The sequence below is a fragment of the Macaca nemestrina genome, chromosome 13 (assembly GCF_043159975.1).
Source record: "Macaca nemestrina isolate mMacNem1 chromosome 13, mMacNem.hap1, whole genome shotgun sequence".
Lineage (NCBI taxonomy): Eukaryota > Metazoa > Chordata > Mammalia > Primates > Cercopithecidae > Macaca > Macaca nemestrina.
The window spans coordinates 10,706,293-10,732,276 of NC_092137.1; the positions used below are offsets into that span (position 1 = coordinate 10,706,293).

The window sequence follows — 25,984 nt, forward strand, 5'->3', positions numbered from 1 at the left end:
TTCCTTCTGAGGCTGTGAGGCCTCTGCCTTGTCCTTCTAGTAACTTGGGCTGAGCAGGGGGACACAGCTGGCTCTTAAAGCCACAGTGCCCTTATGGTGCCCTGCAGGCTGGGGCAGACACTACATCCAGTCCCAGAGTTGGGCGCCTTCAAATTCAACTTGCATCTGCCACCAGCATGAGGCTCATCACCTCCCCTTCCCAGCCAAGCAGTGACAACGAAGGCCAAAATCCCTGGAGGCTGATGCCAGGTGGAAAATGCCCTCTAGATGAGGAACTGGGATGGGTACAATTCGAGGAATCTGATGAATAACTTGGGTGTCACTGAAGTGGGTAAGGCCCCTGTATCCTTCAGCTGCGTCACGCGCTGTGGAAGAACGCCGGGTGGGTTTCTTTCTCCTTTTTGATATCCACGCTCACTGCCTTCCTCAAGAATAAAACTGCATCCATTGTAGGCTGAATTCCTGCTTCTGGAGAAGACAGGTACGGATGGGCGCAAGGGGCATTCAGGAAGGGGCTGATCCAGGTGGGCCGGAGACAGTAGGGGCACTCAAGGAGATGCCGACAGGGGTCCCAGGGGGACTGAGGATGGGAGCCTGGCACGTGAGCACCCAAGCCCAGGAAGGTCCACCTTCCTCCCCTGGCCTGGAGGCTGTGGACACCACCACACAGGCCCATGGACTCAGGGCTCTCGGGCTTGCAACAGGACATGGAGAAAAGACTGAGAAGCCCAGCCCACAGTGGGGGTTTCTGGAATGTTCCCTTGGGAATGGAAGGAACAGGGACCTCTGCAAAGGCTGGTCTGATTTTGTTGCCAAGTCTTTTATATAAGCCTTTCTCAGTCACCCCACAGCCCCCCAAACTTGAATTTCTGCTTCTGGATAGGTGTGCACAGATGGATAAAAACCAAACATAGAATGTGATGTCACTCTCCAGAACATGTAAGGAACTACAATTCAACAATGACAGCAACAAAAAAAAAAGCCCAGGCCGGGTGCCATGGCTCACGCTTGTAATCCCAGCACTTTGGGAGGCTGAGGTAGGTGGGTCACCTGAGGTCAGGAGTTCGAGACCAGCTTGGCCAACATGGCAAAACACCATCTCTACTAAACATACAAAAAATTAGCCAGGCGTGGTGGCAGACACCTGTAATCCTAGCTACTCGGGAGGCTGAGGCAGGAGAATCGCTTGAAACCGGGAGGCGGAGATCGCAGTGAGCCGAGATAGTGCCACTGCACTCCAGCCTGGACAACAAGAGCGAAACTCCATCGCAAAAGAAAAAAAAAAGTTAAACACAGAATTACTGTATGACCCAGCAGTTTCATGCCCGGGGTATATATCCAAAAGCAGGGACTCCGACAGAGAGTGCACACCCATGGTCACAGCAGTGTCACTCACAGTTGCCAGAAGGTAGAAGTGACCCACTTGTCCCTCAGCTGAGGGATGCATCAGTGCAATGTGACATAGTCACACCGTGGAGGCCAGTCATGGACAGGCATGAAACTCGAATACCTGTTACCACAACGGTGAACCTCGAAAATACTACGTTAAGTGAAATAAGCCAGACACAAAGGGACAAACATTGCATGATTCTACTGATAGGAGGCACCCGGAAGAGGGAAATTCATAGAGAGAGAAAGTCCAGTGGAGGTTACCAGGGGCTGGGAGGAAGAGGAAATAGAGGATGTTTTGTGGGTGCAGAGTTTCAGCTGGGGATAATGAACAAGTTCCGGGAATGGATGTTGGTGATGGCTGCATGACAATGAATGGACTTCCTGCCACTGAGCTGCATGTTTGAAAATGGTTAAAATAAGGCCGGGTACGGTGGCTCACACCTGTGATCCCAGCACTTTGGGAAGCCGAGGAGGGTAAATCACCTGAGGTCGGCAGTTCAAGACCACCCTGACCAACATGAAGAAACCCTGTCTCCACTAAAAATACAAAAATAGCTGGGCGTGGTGGTGCATGCCTGTAATCCCAGCTACTCAGGAGGCTGAGGCAGGAGAATTGCTTGAACCCGGGAGGCGGAGGTTATGGAGAGCCGAGGTCGTGCCACTGCACTCCAGCCTGGGCAACAAAAGCTAAACTCCATCTCAAAAAAAAAAAAAAAAAAAAGAAAAGAGAAAAGAAAAAAGAAAGAAAGAAAGAAAACGGTTAAAATAGCAGAGGAATTCTCCCCATGCAAGGGACAGGCCATTTCTCCTTATGTGATGAAAAGTTCTGCAGATGCCCCCAGGTGACAGTGTGAGGCTTGTTGAGCAGTGGGCCAGGCCCGGCCTGGGACAGGGTCCCGGTGTTGTGATGGAGGGGAGGCTGGTGTCCAGGCCGCCAGGGGCACCCAGTGCTCCTTCGGGTACTGGCTTCGTGCGTGGAAGTCGCGTAAGAGTCACGGAGGGAAATTCAAGTTGAGTCATTTGCAGGATGTGCAGAGCGGGGCGGGCCCTCCAAACTTGGCAACCTTGGAGGAAATGATTTTATATTTTTTGACTCTCATGTAACCTAGACACTCAGCTGGGACTCTATTTCCTATTTCAAGACTTTTCCAAACAGTTGTGTTTCCAAAGAACTTCCTAAACACACGACCAGGGGAAGGAACAGGGCCTGCTGCTCCAATTCCCTGGGCTCCCAACGCCCCTCAAGTGTTTACACAGGAAAATGGTAGCGCAGGGCACCAGGCAGGCAGGAAGCGGCAGGAATCTCAGAAGCTGCTTTCTGGGTTTGACCTCAGGCAATTAAAAAATAGCAAAATAGATGGTGAGTGGAGAGGGTTTACAGGCTGCAGACCCACAAGGCGCTCGCAGGTACCAAAAGACACAGCCGAGAGTCTGCCTGTGCGCACGCGGGCCTAGCAACCAGCATTTGCTCATCTTAGGCTCCTGCACTCGCGGGGAACTTAGGGAGCCTCCCGCGGGGCAGGCAGAGGTTGGGAACTAGAGCAGGAAGGCCCGCGGGTCCATCCCATGGTCTCACTCCCTTTCCTCTTGTCCCCTTCCCCTTGAGGCATTTCCAAGACTGCAGATGCCACTTACAGAGCGAGCGGGGTCCTGGTGGGGAGGGATGCGGGCCACAGCCAGATGGGACATCTGGTTGCTCTCTCCTGAGACACCCAGCTCATTTCCTTCACCCTGTGTGGCTGCGAGGACCAGCTGGCCTCCCTCCTGGGGTCCCTCAGTGTAAGCCCCTGGGGAGCTCCCAGGCTTGGTCTCCTCTGTCTCAGCAGACCATTCGCCTTGGTGCCTTATCCTGTGTTTTTTTTTTTGGTCATGGATTTTAATTTTTCCAACAGTTTTGGATTTACAGAAAAATTGAGAAGATAGTACAGGGAGTTCCCATAAACCCCACATCCAGATTCCTCCATTATTAACATGGGGCATGAGTCCGGCCCATTTGTTCCGATGAACGGACCGACATTCATTCATCAATCCACTGTTGGCTCAGATCTCAGTTTTCACCTCAAGTCCTTTTCTGTTCCAGGATCCCCTGCAGGACGCCACAGGCCATTTGCTCATGGTCTCCTTAGGCCCCTCTGGCTAGGACAGTTTCTTGGGGTCTTTTTTGTCTCCCTCTTTAGACTGGGAGCTCCTTAAAGGCAAAGATAAGGCTCGGCCCCGCGAGTCCCCCCATGGTGCCTGACGTCATGCTCTGCCCATCCCAGGCCTCCGTGGGTGATGAGAGGCCTGAGTTGAGGCACCAGCTCCAACTGTGTGCGATGACGCCATTGAGCAGGGAGAGATGGGGCTGGCGGGATTTCACTTGCTTTTGTTACATTTCTGTAACGTTTATGTCTTTAAAAATAATCAGCATACGTTTCTCTTCCAATTAGGAAAACCGCAGCAAATCAAGCCGGGAGCTGGGGCCCGGACAGTTCATTATCCGGCTGGGTTCCCTGCGCAGGCAGTTCACGCGGGCAGGCTGCCCTCTGGAAGAATTGCTGGAATGAGCAATTCTCCCAAGAAAGCGAAGACACAGACTCATAAGGGAGAGTTCTGGGCAGAAACGGAGGCGGAGATTGGAGTGAAGCATCCACAAGCCAAGGAGAGCCAAAGATTGCCAGCAACCCCCAGACACTGGAGGAGGCAGGGAAGGAGCCTCCCCAAGAGCCTTTGGAGGGAGCAGGGCCCTGCTGACACCTCAGTGTCAGACACCTGGCCTCCAGGACGGTGAGAGAGTGGGTTCTGCTGTTGTAAGCCACCCAGCTCTCGGCCGTTGGTTATGTGGGTCACAGGACACCAGTAGAGCTGTATCTACTCATTCATTTCAGAAACGTTTACCGCGTGCCAGTACATACCAGGCACTTTCAAAGACACCGGGGATAGGGAAATAAACAATAAACAGGATCCTTGCTCTCAGTGGAGTTGCCATTCTAGTAGAGGAAGATGAGCAAAAGTAAATAAATGATAACTTCCGTCTGGGCGCGATGGCTCACATCTGTAATCTCTGCACTTTGGGAGGCTGAGGCGTGCAGATCACCTGAGGTCAGGAGTTTAGGACCAGCTTGGCCGACATGGTGAAACTCTGTCTCTACAAAAAATACAAAAATTAGCTAGGTGTACTGGCACACGCCTGTAGTCACAACTACTCAGCAGGCTGAGGCAGGAGAATCGCTTGAACCCGGGAGGCAGAGGCTGCAGTGAGCCGAGATTATGTCACTGCACTCCAGCCTGGGTGACAGAGTGAGACTCAGTCACAAAAAAGTAATAAAAATAAATAAATGATCAGCTCTAACAGCAGGGAGAGCTGTGAGATCCACACAACAGAGGCGTCAGAGAGGGTGTCGGTTCCCTTGGGCTGCCCTTGCCAGGAACTACAGGTGGGTGGCTGAAAAGGAAGCGCCACCACCAGGCCGTGGATGGGTCTGGCCCATGGGCTACTGTTTGCCACCCTGCTCTGTGTAACAGATGCCTCTCCTGGGGGCACAGAATGGGTCATGCTGATCTCCCTGTTTTGTAGGGGGAAACTGAGGCAGCAGATTGCCTGACTGGTCCCTGAGCAGCCGCAGGCGTGGACACAGGCCCGTCTCCCCAGAGTTCTTTCCGGTTGGAGGTGGCTTGTCTTGATCCATGGACCTACAGGGCCTGACTTCTGATGGGAAGGAAACTCACAGCCACTCTGCTGGGGGTTGGGGGCTCTGGGCAGAGCGCCCCGTGTCTTCTCACCTGTCCTAGAGCCCTGGCCCAAAGCCTCCTCCCAGCCTCCCTGGCTCTGTCCTCGGCTGTACCCAGGCTGCATTTCCAGGAAATGCCTCTCGTTTCCCCATACAGGGAAGGAAGCAGAAGGCCCTAAGCCAGGATCAGCCTCCAGCTCAGCTCCTGGGAAAGTGGGTGCACCTCGTCTCACCCCCACTCTTGGGCCCACCCTGGCTGAGGCTCAGAGCACCACACGCCTGGCTCTCCTTGGTCCCATGCTGACTGGAGACCAGAATTCGGGCTGTTCTGAGCTCATACAGATGAATTTCTTCCCTTCTCTCATGCCCTTCTCCATTCATTCACTCATTCATTGAGCCCGTATTTAGTAAGCACCCGCCATGCACAGTGCTGTGCTGGGCAGCAGGTGCCTTGGTGACGAGGCCCTGCCATGGAGTGCCCACCTCATGGCCGCCAAGCCCTCCAGGGCACAAGTATCTTCACAAGACTTAGGCTTTGAAGGAAAATGAGTCCAGTTTAGCGGGACTGTGGGATGAAAGTGTGCTCCACTCCACATCCAAGCTGGACAGGAAGACCCCGCCCTCCCCGGGAAAACCAGGCAACGGGAGGCTCACCTGACTCCATCTTCACAGTGTGAGGAAACTGAGGCAGGGGCTGAGTGGCAGCCTCTGAGACCCTCCAGCCCCTGGTCCTCCCTTGGCTGTGACTGGGCCTGTGGCACAGCAGGGACACCACAGCCCAATTGTGAGCAGGAACATGGGGACATGTGACCCCCTCTTAGCAGAGGTGGGGCTCTCAGACCTGAGCAAGATTCTGCTCATGTGGCCCCACACAGAGAAGGGGTCCTGCTTCCTGCACTCCAGGAGCTGTCTGGGGTGCCTGTGGTGGGTCCAGCTCTGAGAAGAAGCAACGGGGGCGTGACAAGGTCTTTCCTGTCCAATCAGGACCACGGAGCTAGAGCAGCGCCCGAGGAGCTTCATGTCCCTGTCCAGGGCTACCGTCTTCGTTGCCCCATTCATTCCGCCGCTGCTGCCTGCCAGGCACTCACACAGAGCCTCTGAATGTGGCGTGCCCCGCGTCCCGTGACAGCGCTGTGTGTGCTCCAGTACGTGGAAACCGGGGCAAGGAGGGCGAATGACTCGTCCACTGTCACGCAGCTGCTGCGCGGTGGGGCTGAGATTGCACCCAGGGACTGACCCAAGCCCCTGCCCAGCCCCAGGACTCCAGTTTCTGGGCTGGCCCCTGTGCCCGAGTTTTAGGATCCCCACCACCGCCCCAGCATTGCCATGCTTTGTCTGCATTTCTGGGCTGAATTGTGTTCTCATGGAGGGAGGGACCATCCTGCTTCTTATGCACCCACACCCCCATCCTGCTGCCCGGGACAGTGCCAGGCTGCCGGGGGCATTTGATGAGATGTGACGTGTAAAGAATCTGATGGTGCCTGGCACAGGGTCGTTCCTGGAGGATGCTCGGCCTCACCCCTCCCCGCCCATCCCGCCAACATCTCCGGCCCAGTGCAGACCCAGCTCAGCCACAGATGTGGGTATGGCAGGAGCATTATTCTGGTGGGTTCTGTCCATAGGACAGTCCTCTAACCGCATGACAAGGTGCCACCACAGTGGCCTCTACAACATACAGTAAGCACTCACTGTATGTCCAGGAGGAGTAACTGTGCTCTTTGCCACGGCAGAAGGTGGCAGTCGCAGCAGTGCTGGCTGTCATGGCTGCTGGGGAGGCGCTGTGCCTCTCAGTTACAATGGGAACCAGCAAAATTAAATTTACTTATTGTTGCAAGATAATAGCCAAGCCTTTTAAACATATGCTTTTCAAACAAACCCATCGCCATGGCAACCCTCTTAAAACAAGATGTAACCTGGCTTAAAGAACCTGAGAGCTAATTCTAGTAGTGCTTTGTATTTAGTTACGCCTTTCTTCTGAATTTAATGGACTTCACTCACTAGGCTCCACTAACATCCTCTGAAGTCTTAGGGGACAGATACTATTAAACTCATTTTACAGATGTAGACAACAAGGCACAGACGGGTTAAGTGACTTGGCCACTAAGTGAAATCTTCGCCATGAGCAAGTCCAGGCCAGACCCAGGTCTTCTCTTGTTTCCTTCTGTTGTCTTCACTAATCAGACCATGCTGGATTTTGAAAACCCATCAGCATGAAAGGCTTAGAGTTTCCCACAGCTTGGCCTGGGGAGCCCAGATGCTGCTGCCATTCACTTGCAGAGAAGGCTGCTGGACCAGGAGGCGAGCAAAGGGCAAGGAGGAAGTTGTGGCTGAGGTTCAGGGGATGAAAAGATCCCCACAGAGAGCTCCATGGGCTGGGACAGCAATGCAAGGACCCAAGTGCCCCACAACTCACTCTGGCACAGCTGACACCAAGCCACACCCGCCGGTTACAGGGGAATTTTAAACTCCCTGCCAGCCCCAGGGGCCAATGGCATCTTCCTTGAGCATCCAGACAAAGCCCTGCCTCGGGCCTTTGCACCAGCCAGTAGTTCTCAGGCGGGGCCGCTGGCCAGCAGCAGCAGCAGCATCTGTTATGTTGGAAATGTAGGTTTTCTGCCCTCACCTCAGACCCACTGAATCAGAAACTCTGCCTTACATACCCTCCGGGGGCTTCTGATGCACCCTCGAGATCTCTGCCTAGAATGTTCCTCATGGATACCCTGGCCAACTCCCTCTCCTCCTTCTAGGCTTTGCTCACGTCTCACCTTCTCAGAGAGGCCTCTCCTGAGCCCGCCGACTTCTTGCATTCTCAACCCTGCCCTCCCAGCTCTCTTTCCTGACCAGTGGCTTGTGTGGCCTGCATCATGTCTACTGAATCTCGTCTGTCTCCCCCGTGAAACAAAAACTCAAAGAGAGTGCTCTTTGCTGAGTCACCTGCACAGAGTGCTCGATAAGCAGTGCTTGCGGGAACAGTGACTTCTGGCTCAGGCTGTTAGACGGGCGATGAGGAGCAGCAGCAAGTGTTCGGGTGGGTGGGATGGGGCAGATGAGTTTTGCTCTGAGCATGTGGAACTCAAGGTACCAGCAGCCACCCAGATGAAAGGCACAGAGGCTAGCTGGGAGGCAGCTCTGGGACACTGAAGAGAGGTGACACTGTGGAGGAAGAAGAGTGACAGGCTTAAAGAAGACACCCTGGAGCATGTTAACACCTGTGTGGGTGAGGCTGAGGAGTCGGCAGAGACCAAGGAGGCCGAGGACAAGAGGGAAATGGAGTCGAAACTCCCAGGGAGGCTAGCAAGGCTGGAGGAGATTGGGAGATGAGCTTCCTCTCCCACGAGCTTGAATGGTGAGTGGAGGGGACTGGAGGTGGGTCCCAGCAAGGAAAGGGGTGATGTGCAGGGGGAAATGGGGACAGGGAGGGGAGCGCGAGGAGAAATCAGAGCAATTCTGCAGAACCCTGGAAGGGAGACCTAGCCAGGGCAGGAGGGAGCGAGGGGAGGGTTGGGGAGGGAGGTTTTGATTCCCCAAATCTCAACTCACAATGAGATCATCTGAAATGGGAGAGAAAGCAACTAGGGAAATCCAATCAGGTAGGTGTCTCAGTCAGCTCAACGAGAAGATCCCTCAAATCCAGAGAGGCCAAGACTCGTGATTTTGTCCTGCGTTGGAAAGAAACCTAAGGCTACTAGAAAAATATAGTTGGCGTCCTTCCCACCCTACCGCTTTGAAGTCCCATCTGGGTTTACAGAATAGTCACACACAGGGTCTGCAACCGACAGCAGTGAGAGAATAGTAAGTTCCTCGTGCATTAAGCTGTGCGTCTGGGACTCTCACTGGGCAGGAAGCCTGGGGAGCGTGGAGGGTTCCACTCCCTGCAGGGAGCTGCACACTGGCAGCCCGCACCAGCATGGTGACCTGTGTCCCTCCTGATGCTCCCGCCTCAGGCCGTCCTATCTCCAAGGGTAAGGACTGACATTTTCTTAGAAGTTTCCATTCACCCAGTATGTGCTCACAGGGAACATTAGATGTTTTGAGGAGGAGGCAGCATGCTGGTCACCAAAACAGTTCTTTCAAATATTAACTGTCAGATTTGTTATTGCGTTAATTTTGGAAAATGTACATGTTAATAAAAAAAAAAATTTTAAGAATAAAAATTTTCAGGACTGAAAATTTCCCCACGTTCAAAGAGATGTGTAATGTCCTAAATCAAGCTACAATAACTATAAATGGTTAAATATAAGGAAACTCCAAATAAAGGTAATTACAGCATTTCCCAAGGGGAAGGAAAAAAAATTATGCCAACTTGTATATATAAACTTTTTAGGGATGTCAAAGAAATGAACAAATATTTACTCACAGTATTTATTTATACATACACTTTAAAAATCATGTATTCTAACGCTTTGCTGTTTCCTTCCAAAGTTTTGAATAGAATTCAGTTGCTCTAAGACACACATTCATTTACACGTGGGTTTTTTTTCTTTACTAAAATACATTTACTTTTAGTATTCTCAAGTACAAAAGAGAGATAAATCTTCTATTGCATATGAAATGGAGACCAGTCTTCCACAGAGTAAAATTAAGTTTTGTAATGGCCATCATCTGTAATTGTTTACAATGACAGCATAAACTCTAGGATTTTAACTTCATGGCTACATGGGTAAAGTTAGGTTTGAAAATCATTTCAAAAACAAAATTAATCAAATAAAAAACCTGGACAGGTTTTTATTTTTATTTTTTTGAGACAGAGTTTTGCTCTGTTGCCCAGGCTGGAGTGCAGTGGTGCAATCTTGGCTCACTGCAACCTCTGCCTCCCGGGTTCAGGTGATTATCCTGCCTCAGCCTCCTGAGTAGCTGAAACTATAGGCATCTGCCACCATATCTGGCTAATTTTTTTGTATTTTTAGTAGAGATGGGTTTCACCATGTTGACTAGGCTGGTCTTGAACTCCCGGCCTCAAGCGATCTGCCCTTCTCGGCCTCCCAAAGTGCTGGGATTATAGGCGTGAGCAGCTGCGCCAGGCCCTGGATAGGTTTTTAATGCATTGAAAGTTTTCCTTAGAAAGAACCACAAAATCTTTTAAATTTTCCTATAAAACCCTGTAACTATTCCATAATTTATGCTGAAAATAGAGCTTTGAAAAAAAAGAATTAAAAACTCATCTCATGTCTTCAGTCAAAAAAAACCTTCGCATAAAACTCCAGCAAAACGTTTCATTACATAATTTATCACATTACAATAGGAACAATTACATGTCTGAGGGACACGTTTCAGTATGGGCTTTGTCAACATACTCCTGCAAGAATGCCATCAGTTGATTAGGGTAGTAGGCAGTGATTCTCAACGCGGGTTTGCAGCCATCATTAGCGGGTGGTAGAACCACAGTAATGCGTATGAACTTTTTTGGGGGTGAGGTGTAAAGGAACTAGAGCAGGATTGGATAGAAAAATCACAGCGTCCTTTGTATGATGCAAGATAACAGTTTTCTAATACCTTTGATGTACATGTATTCTGCACCATGATGTCAAATGGATTTCTTACTGGGGGACAAAGTAGGAAAACATTGAGGGAGGCTGAAGCATGAGAATCACTTGAACCTGGGAGGTGGAGGTTGCAGTGAGCCAAGATCGCGTCACTGCACCCCATCCTGGGCGACACAGTGAGACACTGTCTCAAAAAAAAAAAAAAAAAATTGCCAGGCACGGTGGCCCACGCCTGTAATCCCAGCACTTTGGGAGGCCGAGGTGAGTGGATCACGAGGTCAGGAGATTGAAACCATCCTGACCAACATGGTGAAACTCCATCTCTACTAAAAATACAAATAAATTAGCTGGGCGTGGTGGTACGTGCCTGTAGTCCCAGCTACTACAGAGGCTGAGGCAGGAGAATTGCTTGAACCTGGGAGGCAGAGGTTGCAGTGAGCCAAGATTGTGCCACTGCACTCCAGCCTGGTGACAGAGTGAGACTCCATCTCAAAAAAAAAAAAAAAAAGGAAAAGGAAAAGAAAAACACTGAGGTAGAATTTTGGAAACCCAGAGAGGCCATAACAGGGAAAAGAAAAAGCAGGTTGGGCGCGGTAGCTCACACCTGTAATCCTAGCACTTTGGGAGGCCAAGGTGGGCGGATTGCCTGGTCTCAGGAGTTCGAGACCAGCCTGGGCAACATGGTGAAACCCCATCTCTACTAAAATACAAAAAATTAGCTGGTCATGGTGGCACGTGCCTGTAATCCCAGCTACTCAGCAGGCTGAGATAGGAGAATCACTTGAACCTGGGAGGCGGAGCTTGCAGCGAGCCGAGATTGTGCCACTGCACTCCAGCCTGGGCGACAGCAAGACTCTGTCTCAAAAAAAAAAAAAAAAAAACAAAGAAAAAGAAAAAAGCCAGAACCTAGGTTTCTCAACTCCATGTCCTTTGCTTTTCTGACTATAAGAATCAAGAGGTATCTTCCTAGGATGGTCACAGGGAGGTAATTCCCCCAGCACGGAGGGTCTGAGTCAAGAGTAAGCTCTGTGCAAGGTGCATGGCGGGGTGGGAGGAGGTTACCTTGCCCATGACCTTGCTGCTTAATCCAGTGAGAAAAGAGAGGCAATCAGAAGAACATGTCCACCTGCTCCCCTCACTGCATCTGCCTACCTACCCACTTACCTATCTACATTTGCCAGGTACTCCACCTGCCCTCTCCCTATGATCCGCCATGTTTCCGTAGGCCTGAGCTCTACATATGCACTCTATCCCATTCCCTTTGGCTAGTGCGGCAGTTTAAAAGGATGTCCACAGATTCCTTCTGAAGTTGCCAAATCCAACAAATAAAAATACAGGTCGTACCTTAACTTTTGAGTTTCAGATAAAGTCATTATTTAGTATAAGAATTCCCTATGCAATATTTGGAATACACCTATACTAATAAGTCTTTATCTTTATTTGGATGTCTGGCCACCCTACATTGTACTTAGCGACTCCCTTCTAACAAATCAGAGTAAGGGATGACATGCAACTTCTAATACTAGGTCATAAAAAGCACTGCAGTTACCATCTTAGTCTCTTGCTCTCTTGGATGGCTTGCTCTGGGGTAAGTCAGCCATGCTGTGAGGACATTCAAGCAGCCCTGCGGAGAGGCCATGTGGCGAGGAACGATGGCTGCCTGCCGAAAGCCATGTGTGGGAACTTGGAAGAGGGCTCTTCTAGCCCCAGGCAAGCCTTTAGATGACCGTAGCCTTGGCCAACATTGACTGTATCCTCAGGAGGAACCTGGACAGAATCACCTTGCTAAGCTGGATTCCTGATTGACTGAAACTGTGAGATAACTTTCTTTTAAACCTCTAAGTAGTGGGTGGTTTGTTATGCAGCGACAGAGGACCACCACACGGACTTCCTGACATCACTCCAGGAGCTGCCCTCTCTCTGGCATCATTGCTTTCAGTCTTTCCTGATCATTTCCAGGGGCACATAGACAGGTTATAATTCCTACCCTCTGAAAGAAAGCCATCTCTTGATCTCAAATGTCCTATTTTCTGTTCCCCTGTATCAACTGTTGTCCACAATCACTATCTCTGACTCCTTTTCCCCATTCTCTCCTGAACTACTCCAATTAGGCTTTTCAGCATTCCCAGCCCCTCTCAAACAGCTGTAGTCAAAAATTTAATACCCCTCTTGTATTAAAGCCAGAGTTCAATCTTCAGGCCTCATCAAACTTGACCCAATTATTCATTTAATAAATATTTATAAGTAGCTACTAGGTGCCAGGCATTGTTCTAGATGCTGGATATACAGCAGTGAGCAAAACACATCCAAACCCACATCCGGAACCTTACTAGCCTGCTGTGGAAGGCAGAGGGCCTGGGGGACCAACAGTAAACAAGTAAACCGCTATGAATATTTATGAATGAAACAATACGATCTCTGGGATCAAACATTTCAAAATAATGGGACAATGGGTAGGAGTGAGGACGAAACAGGATTAGCTATTGTTGACTACCGAAGCTGGCGCTGGGTACATGGAAGCACATTAAATTCTTCTCTACTTTGGTATAGGTTTGACATTGTCCATAGTAGAGTTTTTTTAAAAAGCAGGTTGCATATCATCTCATCTGCAGTCCAGGAGATGGGGTGTGACAATCTAAATAGGGTGGTCATGACCTGACGGGGTGGGTGAGAGAGTGACAGGAGATGGCGGGGGAAGAGCATTCCATGCAGAGGGAATCACAACTGTGGAGGCCTTGGCTTAAGAGAATGCCTGGAGTGTTCTAAAAATGACGGGGAGGCCAGCATGCAGAGGACGAGTGGGCGGAGGCGAGAGCGCTGGACAGGCCAGCTGGGCCACATGGGGCCTTGCGGACTGCTGTGGGGACGTGGACTGTTACTCTGAGTGAGAACATGAACCACCGGGTGTTTCAAAAAGAGGAGAAAAATGATATGCATTCAATCTAAAATAAGTCTGCAATCCCAGCTACTCGAGAGACTGAGGTGGGAGGAGCATTTGGGGCCAGGAGTTCAAGACCAGTCTGAGCAACATAGCAAGCCCCTCTTAAAATAAATAAATAAATAAATAAATAGTAAAATGGCTCATGTCTGTAATCCCAGCACTTTGAGAGGCTGAAGGGGGAGGATCACTTGAGTCCCAGAGGTTGAGGCGGCAATGAGCCGTGATCACGACACTGCACACCAGCCTGGGCAACAGAGAGAGACCCTGTCCCCAAATAAATAATACATACATAATAAAATAAGCTAATTCTGGTCAAAACAGAATTCCTCATTACCTCCTCACCCCCAAACTTATTTCTGCTGTGGTTTTTGTGGCACCAGGCAAGGACAGCTCCATCTTTGCCATTGCTAAGGACAACTATGTCAGAGCCATGCCTGGCTCCTCTCCTCCACATCCTGTCAATCCTACCTGCAAAACCTATTGGGGCCCTACCCTTGTTACCCCCGCGCCAGCCCCATCACCCACCCAGGGCGCTATGGCGCTTCCCAAGTGGTCTCCTGCTTCTGCCGCAGCCCCGTGCAGTCCACCCTCTCCTGTAGCTGAAGAGTAACTGAGGGCGTTGTTCACAAGAGATGGGAAATCCATAGACATGTCCTAGGAACTTTAATAATTTCAATCGTTGTACCATAAATGGTACTTAAAAGAATGTTATGAAGATTGTTTTTGCTACTTTATAACAAAAATGTTATAAAGTATTTGTTTCTGCTCTTCTGATAAATGAATCAAAAAGATGCTAACACTCTATTCTAACTGCTTGGAGTTAAAACTATCAAGCCCCATATAGTGAAGAAAAAGAAAGAAAATGGTAACTGAAATGACATTTCCATTGTTTTTTACTACATACAAATGTTTTGCAAAGTTACTACATTCATTTAAAAAATAACTTGGGTTATACTTACTACAGAAATGATTTTCATGGGTACACGTGGTCATAGAGATGGAAATAACTGGCCGGGCATGGTGGCTCATACCTGTAGTCCCAGAACTTTTGGAGGCTGAGGCAGGTGGATCACCTGAGGTCAACAGTTTGAGACCAGTCTGGTCAACAGAGTGAAACCTCATCTTTATTAAAAATATAAAAATTAGCCGGGTGTGGTCGTAGGTGCCTGTAGTCCCTGCCACTCAGGAGGCTGAGGCAGGAGAATCACTTGAACCCGGGAGGCTGAGGTTGTAGTGAGCTGAGACTGCGCCACTGCACCCCAGTCTGGGCGACAGAACGAGACTCTGTCTCACAAAAAAAAAAAAAAAAAGGATAAAACAGACACAGGGAACTCCAAAGGCTGGGAGGGTGGTGAGGGTTGAGGACCTGCCTACTGGATGCAGTGTCCACTATTTGGGTAACGGGTGCATTAGAAGCCCACTCCCCACAGTGTGCAATATGCCCACCTCACAAACAAGCACATGTGTCCCCTTGAATGTAAACCTTTTTGAAAAAAGATTTTAAAAGGTTATTTCTTTAGATTTTTAGGTTGAACCATACGTAGACAGAGTTAAATTATGCATCAGCCATGTAATGAAATACTCTACACAAAAGAATGAGGTAGATCACCCTACATATTAATATGTATAGAACTGAGAAAATCTCTCTCATATATTGTTAGTTATAAAAAAATCAAGTTCAGGAACAGTATATGTAGTGTGATCCCATTTGTGTTATTGAAACAGATGTGTCTATCACTGTCTATAGAACAGAAAAATATCTGAAAAACAACCTTACAGTGTTATGCGTTATCTATGGAAATAGTTTTGTGAGGAGCCACGAAACATGTCCCTTTGATAAAGCAATTCTTTTTCTTTTTTTGTTTTTGAGACAGAGTCTCGCTCTGTCGCCCAGGCTGGAGTGCGGTGGCGCGATCTCAGCTCACTGCAAGCTCCGCCTCCCGGGTTCACGCCATTCTCCTGCCTCAGCCTCCTGAGTAGCTGGGACTACGGGCGCCCACCACCACCCCCCGCTAATTTTTAGTAGAGACGGGGGATTCATCATGTAATCTCAGCCTTTGGGAGGCCGAGGGGGGCGGATCACGAGGTCAGGAGATCGAGACCATCCTGGCTAACACGAGCAATTCTTTTTCAATGAAACTTTCTGTTCAAGGATAACAAGCACAGAGAGAGATGAGTCGTGAGCAGCCCAGGAGTGGTCAAAGTGCACCCGTGGGAAAAGCCACCACCGGGTGAGGGAACAGGACCAACCAGGATCCCCCACTGTGTCCCAGCCACGTTCCCCTCTCTCCAAAGCCACCACTACCCTAACTGCTGAGCACAACTTGGAAAAAACAAACAAACTTGGGCCTTAGGTCTGGGGTGTTGGAGGCTGAGGGGATCTGGAGCAGGGGAAGGGGAGAAATGGCAGCCCAGGACCCCCCAGCTCAGTCCTGATGTAAAAGCCATGCCCTCAGAGCCCCGTCTGTGAGGAAATGCTTCTCGCGCTGGCTCACAAACACCCCCAGCTGCACGTGCCTGGGACGGAGACCCACGGGAAACAGCCATTTCCTAGCGCCAGTGAGCAGTATATCCCACACACGGAAAAATTTTGGAGCAGAGTATGAAAGCTGCATAAAACTTGAAAACAGGAAACTTGGAAGACATGAAGGATTAGAGCAGGCACTTTGGGAACCAGCCCTGAAGAGGCAGGCCTGTGTTAATGGCTGAAGCGGTAGGAAAACTCGGGCACCGAGAGGGACGGGTGGGGCCTAGGAGGAGCGCCCATGCAGCTGTCGTCAGCGGACGCTCCTTCTGTGTCCCTCAGACTCAGCAGTCCCTCCGCCCGCCCTTCAGCAACTCTCCAGAGCAAAAGTGGAGGCAGCTCCCCTGCTCTTGAAAACCCTCAATGGTCAAAAAGCTTTGTCAGTTCCTCATGAGCCTTGCACAGTGCCAGTTGCTGCACCTAATGTAACCCTAATAAAAACTAAGTATTAGACTGATCTACAGGAGGAAATAAGATTCACAGAGATGAAGGGAACAGTCAAAAGACACAGAACTAGTAGGCAACAGACCTGGAATTCGACCCTGTGTCAGGGTGGTTCCAAATCCAAGCTCTTTCTACTACACTGCCAGCCTCCCAGGTCCCGGAAGTGATCCTGGCCCTCCTACCCTACCCTGATGGCCTGATCTGCTGGTGTGCTGAGAGCACTGGCTGAACAGAGCAGTGCTGCCTGTGGAATCTGGCCCTGTGGAATACTGGCTCCCCACAGAACTAGGAGGCCCTCCAAGAAGGAAGGAAAAGAGGGGCCTCGGAAAGCCAGGAGTAGATGTGACAGAGCCTGACCTCAGGAAACAGGCCAAGGGCATAAACACCCAACCCCTGGGGACAGTCCAGCCAGCAAAGTGTCCCTCTCTAAATTTGTAAAACCCCCCATCCCTAAGGGAGGCAGCGTGGAAACAGAAGAGAAGGCAACAGGAAGCTGCAGCCCCTTCCTTTGAGAAGAGGTGGACACTGAGCAAGAGTTTAGGGGGAAAGAAACTGAGGAAGGACAGCACTGGTCCAGCGGTTGGACCCGCTGGAGGACTCCCTAGCACCACAGCACGAATGGGGCTGGCTGCCCCAGGAACAAGAACACACACACACACGCCACCCTCCACACACCTTTTTTCTGGAAACAGACCTCATTTCTCCGACCACAGAAGTGGACACATGGCCGAACTGTTCCCTGCCTTGGGAACAAGCCAATCTGCACAGAAGCAGAAGCGGCACAGACAGCAGAGGCAGGGGAAGGGAAACATATTGGGAAAAGAACAGAGGAGGCCTGAAGAGAGAAGGAACAATGGTGAGACAGCAGGAGGAAGGCGGGAGTAGGGGAAGGAGAGAGAAAGAGGGAAACAGAGACAGAGTATGCATGTGCTAGCTGACTGAACGTGGAGCCCTGGATCTAGGTGTTCCTGAGGCCAGTTCCATGTCCCAAGCATGGTTATGTCAATTAATGCATTCTGCCTCTCGGCTTACGACATTAGAAGTTAGGCTGTATCATTTACAGTCCAAAGAGTTACTATTTCAGTTGTACATAAAGACCCTTAAAAATCTATAAAGGCACCTCCAAAATCACATCAATTCTGGAAAAACTAAGGAAACCAAAGTTGGTTCTCTTTTTTCTTTTTTTGAGACCCGGGTCTTGATCTGTCGCCCAGGCTAGCCTCGACTTCTCAGGCTCAAGCTACCCACCTCAGCCTCCTCAGCAGCTGGGACTACAAGTGCACACCACCGTTTGTCTAATTAAAAAAAAATTTCTTGGAGTCTTTCTCAAAGAAGCTATTCAAATGAAAGTATATTTATTTTTATACGTTTCCTCCAGTAAGTTTACGTTTGACTGTGCGTAAGAAACAGGAAAAAACAACCACCTGTAATTAAACTGGTGCCAAGATTAACCAGCAGCCTCCACTGCTTGTTTCCCATTATTACAGGTTGGGCATCCCTTATCTGAAATGCTTGGGAGCAGAAGTCTTTTAGACTTTGGATTTTTTGTGTGTTTTGGAATATCTGTATTATATTCACTAGTCGAGTATCCCAAATCTGAAAATCCAAAACCTGAAAAGCTCTAATGAGCATTTTCCTCCAATGTCATGTCAGTGCTCGATATGGTATTGCTCTGTGTCCCCACACAAATCTCATGTCAAATTGCAATCTTCGGTGCTGGAGGAGGGGCCTGGAGGGAGGTGACTGAATCATGAGGGTGGACCTTCCCCTTGTTATTCTGTGCTAGTGAGTTCTTGGAGATCTGGTGTTTGAAAGTGTGTACCATCTCCCCCTTTGCCCTCTTCCCCCAGCTCTAGCCATGTAGGACATGCCTGCTTGTGCTTCACCTTCCGCCACGATAGTAAGCTTCCCGGGGCCTCCGTAGCCATGCTTCCTGTACCACCTGCAGAACTGTGAGTCAATTAAACCTTTTTTCTGTACTTATAAATTACCCAGTTTCAGGTAGTTCTTTCTAGCAGGGCAAGAAAAGATAAATACAGTGCTCAAACAGTTTTAGATTTTTGGATTTGGGACGCTCTCAACCTGCGCCATTAGATTATACTCTCTTGGTATAAATTATTTAAAAACAAATCCCAAACTAGTACATAAACAAGCCAAACAAACCTATCAACATACACTTACAAACACAAACACAGGCAATACACAGACACCAGGTAAAACAGAGATGGTATTTCCGGATGGTTTAATCATGAATGGCAGTAGGCAGTGTAGGAACAAAGTTCCTAGAGCATGATAAATCTTGGTTTCTAGCACAGGATAAACCTTTCATTTCATGGTGTACATTTCACAATATTAAAAAAAACCCCAACCTGGTTTACATGATTAAAACCACGGGGAAAGGACAATGTTTCCAGGGAGCAATGACTTGCAAGCTCACCCTTGGGCTATGTGGTGGCCATCGGCAGGGCCCAGCTTCACAGTCCAATCCACAAAGCACAGGTTTTCAAATCTTTACCTCTGTGTACAAGAATGTACATGGAACTTTAAAAACGTGTGTTCCCTTATCTGTGTTGAACACTCTTAACGACGATCAGTTTGGGGGAGACGTACCCCTCCCTAATCACAGGTAGGATCACTTCCCAAATCAATGAAACGACCGTCCTCTTTTGTGTCTTGACTTCAGGTGTCCGGCTGAACGACGGAGTCTTTTCCTTTCTTGTCGATGCAGTTTCTCAGCCTCCTGTTGCTTCTTCTGCTGTTCAGACTAAAAGAGAAAATTAAATGAGTAGAGGGAAACAGAGAAAATCCTATACCTCTTTTCTGGTAACCGTCAGGATGCCAACAGTACTGCCACCAATCTCAGACCTGCTGCCAGGAGAAACGCTGCCCACAGGCTCCAGGGGACATGGTGGGGCTGCCTGGACTCCGCTCTGACAAACGCTACCCTGGCAGAAACAGCAGGACCAAGGCCAACTTTCACCATCAATGCAAAAGCAGAAATTCTGAACCCCAGGCAAGAGAAGGGCCCTAATAGACCAGTCTACTACAAAGTAGGAGACTGGTTTTTCAACCAACACACTCACACGACCACTGTGTTGTTTTAAAAGAGGCTACAAAAGAGCCACCCTGAAGATGGTATCACTTACAGAGTGTCCACTTTCCTTTTAGAGATCTTTGTTTACAAACTAGAGCCATTCGTTTATTCCCACTGTTTTTAAAAACAAAAGAAAAAAATACTTAAATGTACTAAAAGTACATTATTAAAACACTCATTCATAGAACTTGCTCCCAAGAATTTTTAGCTGTTTCCCAAAACTCCACCTCTCCTTCCTTAAAAGCAGCAAACTGCTCTCATTAATCACTGATGAAAGCGAGGCAGACGATGCCCAAGTTCACAGCTGCAGTAAGCACGTGGACTCCCGGGCTGACTGCTGGAAACGTGCTCACTTTTGTTCTCAATGCTCATTGGCTCACATGGGAGCTGGAACTCCTCCCTACCCATCCCCAGCACCAAATGGTTTAACTACTTTCAGCAGAAATCCTTAGAAGATTATCAATGCAGAAGCCACAACAAAGTAAGAATTATACAGTTTTAAAAACACATTTGATGGTTTTGAAAATACAAACTCCTGAATGTAAAGCTCAAAAAAAAAAAAAAAAAAAATTCTTAGTGGTGGAACTGCACAGATGGTAAACTGAGAAAGCATTGTCAGGGGCCTCAGTTGATAAAGTGGAAAAGCATCGCCTTATGGACACCCAGGGAACCTGCTTCACTGGGATCTGTATTTTCTTTTTCTTTTTTTTGAGATGGAGTCTCGCTCTGTTGCCAGGCTGGAGTGCAATGGCACACTCTCGGCTCACTGCAACCTCCGCCTCCCGATTCAAGCGATTCCCCCGCCTCGGCCTCCAGAGTAGCTGGGACTACAGGTGACCAAGCCTGGCTAGTTTTTTTTTTTTTTGAGACCGAGCCTCCCTCGGTCACAGGCTGGAGTGCAGTGGTGCGATCTCTGCTCACTGCAAGCCCCGCCTCCTGGGTTTACGCTATTCTCTGCCTCAGCCTCCCGAGTAGCTGGGACTATAGGCGCCCGCCACCACGCCCGGCTATATTTTTTGTATTTTTAGTAGAGATGGGGTTTCACTGTGTTGTCCAGGATGGTCTCAATCTCTTGACCTCGTGATCCACCCACCTCGGCCTCCCAAAGTGCTGGGATTTCAGGTGTGCACCACCACGCCCAGCCAGGATCTCTATTTTCTACACACCTAACACAAAACATGCATCTGTATGTTACCCTTGAGGAGAAAGTCTCCACATTCACCTCTTGTGGATATTACCCAATCTTCTAAAATTAAACAGTTGAAAGTGAGAGAATAGTGGGGAAGGAAAGCAATTTGTAATGTCAAAAAAAAAAAAAAAAAAAAAAAAAAAAAAGATGCATTTCTCCTATTCTAAGAAGCTCTTAAACCGGGTTTCTGAATAATTCTTTAAGTCCCTTCTCTGATTATTACCATTCTTCGACTGTCTTTTCAAAGTAAATCCTATCCTGTGTATTCTGATCCTATCCCAAACTCCTCTATTGTGCTCTGTCTTGGAGGGTACCACCTGAGCCCAGGCTGCTGCCCATCCTAACCACGGCCACCACGGAGTTGCCTTCCTTGTGCTCTGCTTCCTCTCAAATACCCCTTAAGGCAACTCTCCATGCAACAGCCAGAGGATTTAAAAATAAAATAGAAATACTATGTCAGTTCAGTCCTGTGCTTACTGAAACTGTGCAAAGTTTGGCCCTTTACCAAACAATCTCACAGCCCTCTGCCCACCTTTGAAGCACTTGCCATCGTTCTAATGACATAATTAGAGGTATATAATTTTTACCCACTGTCTCTCTCTCCCATAGACTGAGAACTGTGGTGGCAAGAGCCATGTCTGTCCCTAGCATGAAGCACAGGGCAGGCATCAATACACACGCATTAATGGAAAACTCAGAACTCCTTCTAACACTCCCTAGCTGAGCGAGTGATGACATCACCAGGAGCCCGGTAAAGTGAACCAATACCAGTTATTCAATATTTCGCTTCTTCATGTTAATCAGAATTTATTTAAAAAGGGTTTCTTCAGGCCAGACGTGGTGGCTCACGCCTGTAATCCCAGCACTTTGGGAGGCTGAGGCAGGCTGATCACAAGGTCAGGAGATCGAGACCATCCTGGCTAACACTGTGAAACCCCGTGTTTACTAAAAATACAAAACATTATCTGGGTGTGGTGGTGGGGGCCTGTAGTGCCCGCTACTTGGGAGGCTGAGGCAGGAGAATGGCGTGAACCCGGGAGGTGGAGCTTGCAGCAAGCCGAGATCGCACCACTGCACTCCAGCCTGGGAGACAGAGCGAGACTCTGTCTCAAAAAAAAGAAAGAAAGAAAAAAAAAAAAGGAAAAGAAAAAAAAGTTTCTTCATATAATTTTGGAAAATGATGTGCTAAATACAGATAAACAAGGTGTGTTGGAGCTTCTAAGTTAAGGCACCTTCATGAGTCTTCAACATGGACATCAGTCCAAGGTTTTTCCCTTATCTGTCTGATAGCAAAAGTAATCTTCCAGGGTCACTATTTACATCTCCTGGAACACATGGTGGGAAGCTCTGTCAGACTTTCTCCACCAAGGTAGGAGCTTGGAGAGGAGCTTGTAAGCAGTGGTTATTGTTCTGCAGACAAATTTCAGTGCAGAAAAAGGACTAGGACTAGCCTCTCTCCCACGGCTGCATCGGAAGGCCTTGCCGCCATGTGGCGGATCCAGGAGGATCTATGGGCCCGTTAGCGCTTCTCCCGGGTGCTCCTACCTCCTCTTCCCTACTAGTTCACCACAGCCTCCAGCACTCCTGTCACAGAGGGAGGAGAAGGACAGGTGCAGACAGACACACTCGTATCAGCAACAGCCTCAGGCTTGATGAGGAATTGTACTAAATGAAATTTTAAAATTAGATTTGTGACTGAATCCCAGTTTTACCACTATACAATCTTAAACGACATTAAAGCATAGATTTTTCCTCTTAAATTTTACTGAAATTTTAGGAGATACATATGCAAATATGGGAAAAACTCAAGATTCTACCTGAGCGTATCAAACATGCAGTATAAAAAGAGACTTCTATGAACAACTGCCTGAATAAGTAAAATTTACTGAAAACCTGAACTCAAGTAAAACTGAGATTTAATAATTAAAATGTTTATCAAGTAAGGAAACAAACACATCAAACATTAATTGACACATTCATCAAAAACAGTTTCAAAGCCTCTGCTTGATTCAGTTATGAGGCCATAACTTAATTTAAGCAATTCTTCATACTTTTTTTATAAACAAAAATATAATTTCAGAGCCATCTTATTTTCATTTTACTACAAATTTTAAACTGATCTTCAACTCAGTTCCTTCCAATTTAGAAAACAGTGGGAAAAGGCTTGTATTTTCAGGTTACTGCAAAGTAGGTGCTCACTCAACCCAGCAGAGGGGCCTCTGCAGGAGCTGAGGTGGCCACACTGCAGACCTGGGATCCTTCCAGGCTGTGCTGCTCCTGCCCCATTTGACATCATTTGAGTTTCAGAGGGAATCAAGGATTGCTTCCAGGTATAAAGAAAATTGATAAGAAATTAGGAAGAGGCACAATGAGGTCCCTCCGAATGTGTATTTGGCTGATATAAGTGATAAATGTAAGAGGGCAAATTTGCTCTCAGCAAACAGAATTAACTGAAAAGCTTTTTGCACTTAGAATAATGAAGTTTTTAAAATTACTTGGCAAGCCTTCTGATGCAGGTTGGGAAAATTTTAGAGAAATCAGAGAGGAATGGGTACAGGATGTGATGAGGTGGTTCTCCAGAGATGATACACAAATGACCAATAAGCACATGATAAAATGCTCAACTCATTAGTCATTAGGGACCGCAAATCAAACAACACACCACTCACACCCACTAGCATGGCTATAATAAAGATGACAGACAGCAACAGGTTTGGTGTGGATGTGGAAAACCTGCAACCCTTATATGCTGCTTGGTGGGAATGTAAAATGGTGCAGCCACTTTGGAAAACTGTCTGACAGGTTTCTTAAAAAGTTAAATAGCTACGCTGTATGACGCAGCAATTCCGCTCCTAGGTATAGACCCAAGATAAATGAAAACACATGTTCATGAAAAAATTTACACATTCATTTTCATAGCAGATTATTACTCACTTCCCCCAAAAGAACACAACCCAAGTGTCCCTTAAAAAAGAATGAATAGCAAAATGTGTTATATACATACAATGGTATATTATTCAGCCATAAAAAGAAATGCAATTCCGATGCAAAGTTACACCACTGAATGAATAAACCTTGAAAACATTATGCTCAGTGAATAGATTAGTGGATGCCAGGGGCTGGGGGATGAAAATATGGGGGTAAATGCTAAAGGGTATAGGGCTTCTTTCTGGGGTGATGAAAATGTTCTGGAATTACATAGTGTGATGGTTGCCCAACTCAGTGAATACACTAAGAATCATTGAATTGTACACTTTAGAAGGAGCATATGGTCTGTGAATTATATCCCCCTACTACTGCTTAGGAAAAAAAAGGGATGAAATCTTTGTCATTCTATTTGGTGACTATATTGAAGAGGACTGACTACGAATGAGAAAAAAATTTTTTGAGAAATACAACTGGATCCAGTTAACAGTAAATACTTAAGCAGTTTACTCTCCCTATAATGTGTGACAGGCATTATTACCAGTGGCTAAAAAGATGGATCTTATAAATCAATTTAGAATAGGATGACCACTGGCAGAGTAGTTTGTCTTCTAAAATGATAGTATCTGGGCAAGCTGGGTGTGACTGTCACGAGGTATCAGAACTCACCAATTCCCATTCTTCTTCAAAGTCCATATACATGCGAGGTAGCCCTACATCCTTAGAGGGTCAGGATGGGACTTTTGCTTTATAAGCCACACCTCAGGCCACAGAGTGATCCAGAAACCAAGCCAGCTGGTTCATCTCCAACAGAGCTAACTCCAGGGCCACTAAGTCCCTGTCTCCCTTGGGACACCAGTGACACTCCTGGCTCTACTGTAGTCACACACTGTGCTCTTGGCCCACCAGGGGCTCTGGTTGCAGAGAAAACGCTAGAACAGGGAACACAGCTTCCTCAATAGGGAAGAGGTATGAGAAGGCTGGTCTTAGGACACACACACAAAATACTATTGAAAGCCTATTATTCTTTTGTGAATTAAAAAATAACAATAAAAGATAACTCACCCTCTTTAATGTGAATGTCAATTGTTTGCTGCCAACAGTGGTATCGGATACACTCAACGTCCCATTTTTTGCTTCAATTTTCAAACGATCTTCAAGTGTTTTGCTACGGGAAATTTAAAAGAATGCCACATTAATCAAAATTATGTTTTAATTTACTATTTGAAACAAGTTTTGATTAGAATTGATTGCAAAGAAAAATGTTTACACATGTAAATGAAAATATCATTCACTTAACACAATAAATTGAAAGAATTAGGCGCACTCAAATAGTCATTATTCATATTCCAGAGATAGACTGTAAAACAATGACTGGCAAAAACACCCACTAATTTAATATCTTAAGTGGCAGTACCAAACACTTCAATGCCTGCTACTTTTCTTACTAAAATCAATCATATTTCTGAAGACCAAATGCAAAGAGCAATCTACTTCTGAAGCCTGTAATTGACCATAATGGTCAATGGCATTTATGATATAATGATATATTTAAACAATACACAAATTCGGTATGTGAGTATTTTAGCCACTCGTCCACCTTTTACAAAAGGAATGAGCACAAATTAAGTCCTCCAGGTCAAGTCACAGAGAAGAGCTATGATAATTCTTATTCTTCCTTCACTCAGTCTTAACTCAGTAGACTGCAAGCCATCATCCCACAGCATGAACAGCTTGAAACATGAATCTGTCTGATGACACTCAGAGAAAACAAAAGCAATTACACTTTGGGTAATTCCACCTGATTCAGCTCTAGTCACTGATATCTCTCCAGGTATCTTCCCTTTTAGTTTCTTACTTGACTTACTCTTTCTGACATACTTTATCCCAAATTTAAATCTCATTTCTCTTTTTTTTTTTTTTGAGACGGAGTCTCGCTCTGTTGCCCAGCCTGGAGTGCAGTGGCCGGATCTCAGCCCACTGCAAGCTCCGCCTCCTGGGTTCACGCCATTCTCCTGCCTCAGCCTCCCAAGTAGCTGGGACTACAGGCGCCTGCCACCTCGCCCGGCTAGTTTTTTTTTGTATTTTTTAGTAGAGACGGGGTTTCACCTTGTTAGCCAGGATGGTCTCGATCTCCTGACCTCGTGATCGGCCCGTCTCGGCGTCCCAAAGTGCTGGGATTACAGGCTTGAGCCACCACGCCCGGCCTCATTTCATTTCTTGATCACATTTTCCAAATTTTTCTAGGCTCTCTTTATATAATCTGTGTCTCTGTTACAGTC

The 25,984-nt window shown here is 47.6% G+C and overlaps 1 protein-coding gene and 1 long non-coding RNA gene across 3 annotated transcripts in view; both read right to left on the reverse strand.

Annotated features, from left to right (window-relative positions):
- Positions 1–3,592: 3,592 nt before the first annotated feature.
- On the reverse strand, positions 3,593–8,762 carry LOC139358013 (uncharacterized). Its single transcript, XR_011612210.1, has 3 exons — positions 8,643–8,762; positions 6,792–8,255; positions 3,593–4,519 (listed from the first exon to the last, which is right to left on the reverse strand). It is a non-coding gene; the product is annotated as an uncharacterized lncRNA (long non-coding RNA).
- Positions 8,763–18,719: 9,957 nt separating this feature from the next.
- LOC105486492 (nucleolar protein 10) overlaps positions 18,720–25,984 on the reverse strand; it is a 114,639-nt gene continuing 107,374 nt past the window's right edge. For both annotated transcript variants that reach the window (XM_011749384.3, XM_011749383.3), the window contains exons 20-21: positions 24,768–24,870; positions 18,720–19,258 (exon numbers count right to left, since the gene is read on the reverse strand). In XM_011749384.3, the coding sequence (XP_011747686.1) occupies positions 19,139–19,258; positions 24,768–24,870 (223 nt within the window). In that variant the 3' untranslated portion in view covers positions 18,720–19,138. The remainder of the gene's footprint in view (positions 19,259–24,767; positions 24,871–25,984) is intronic.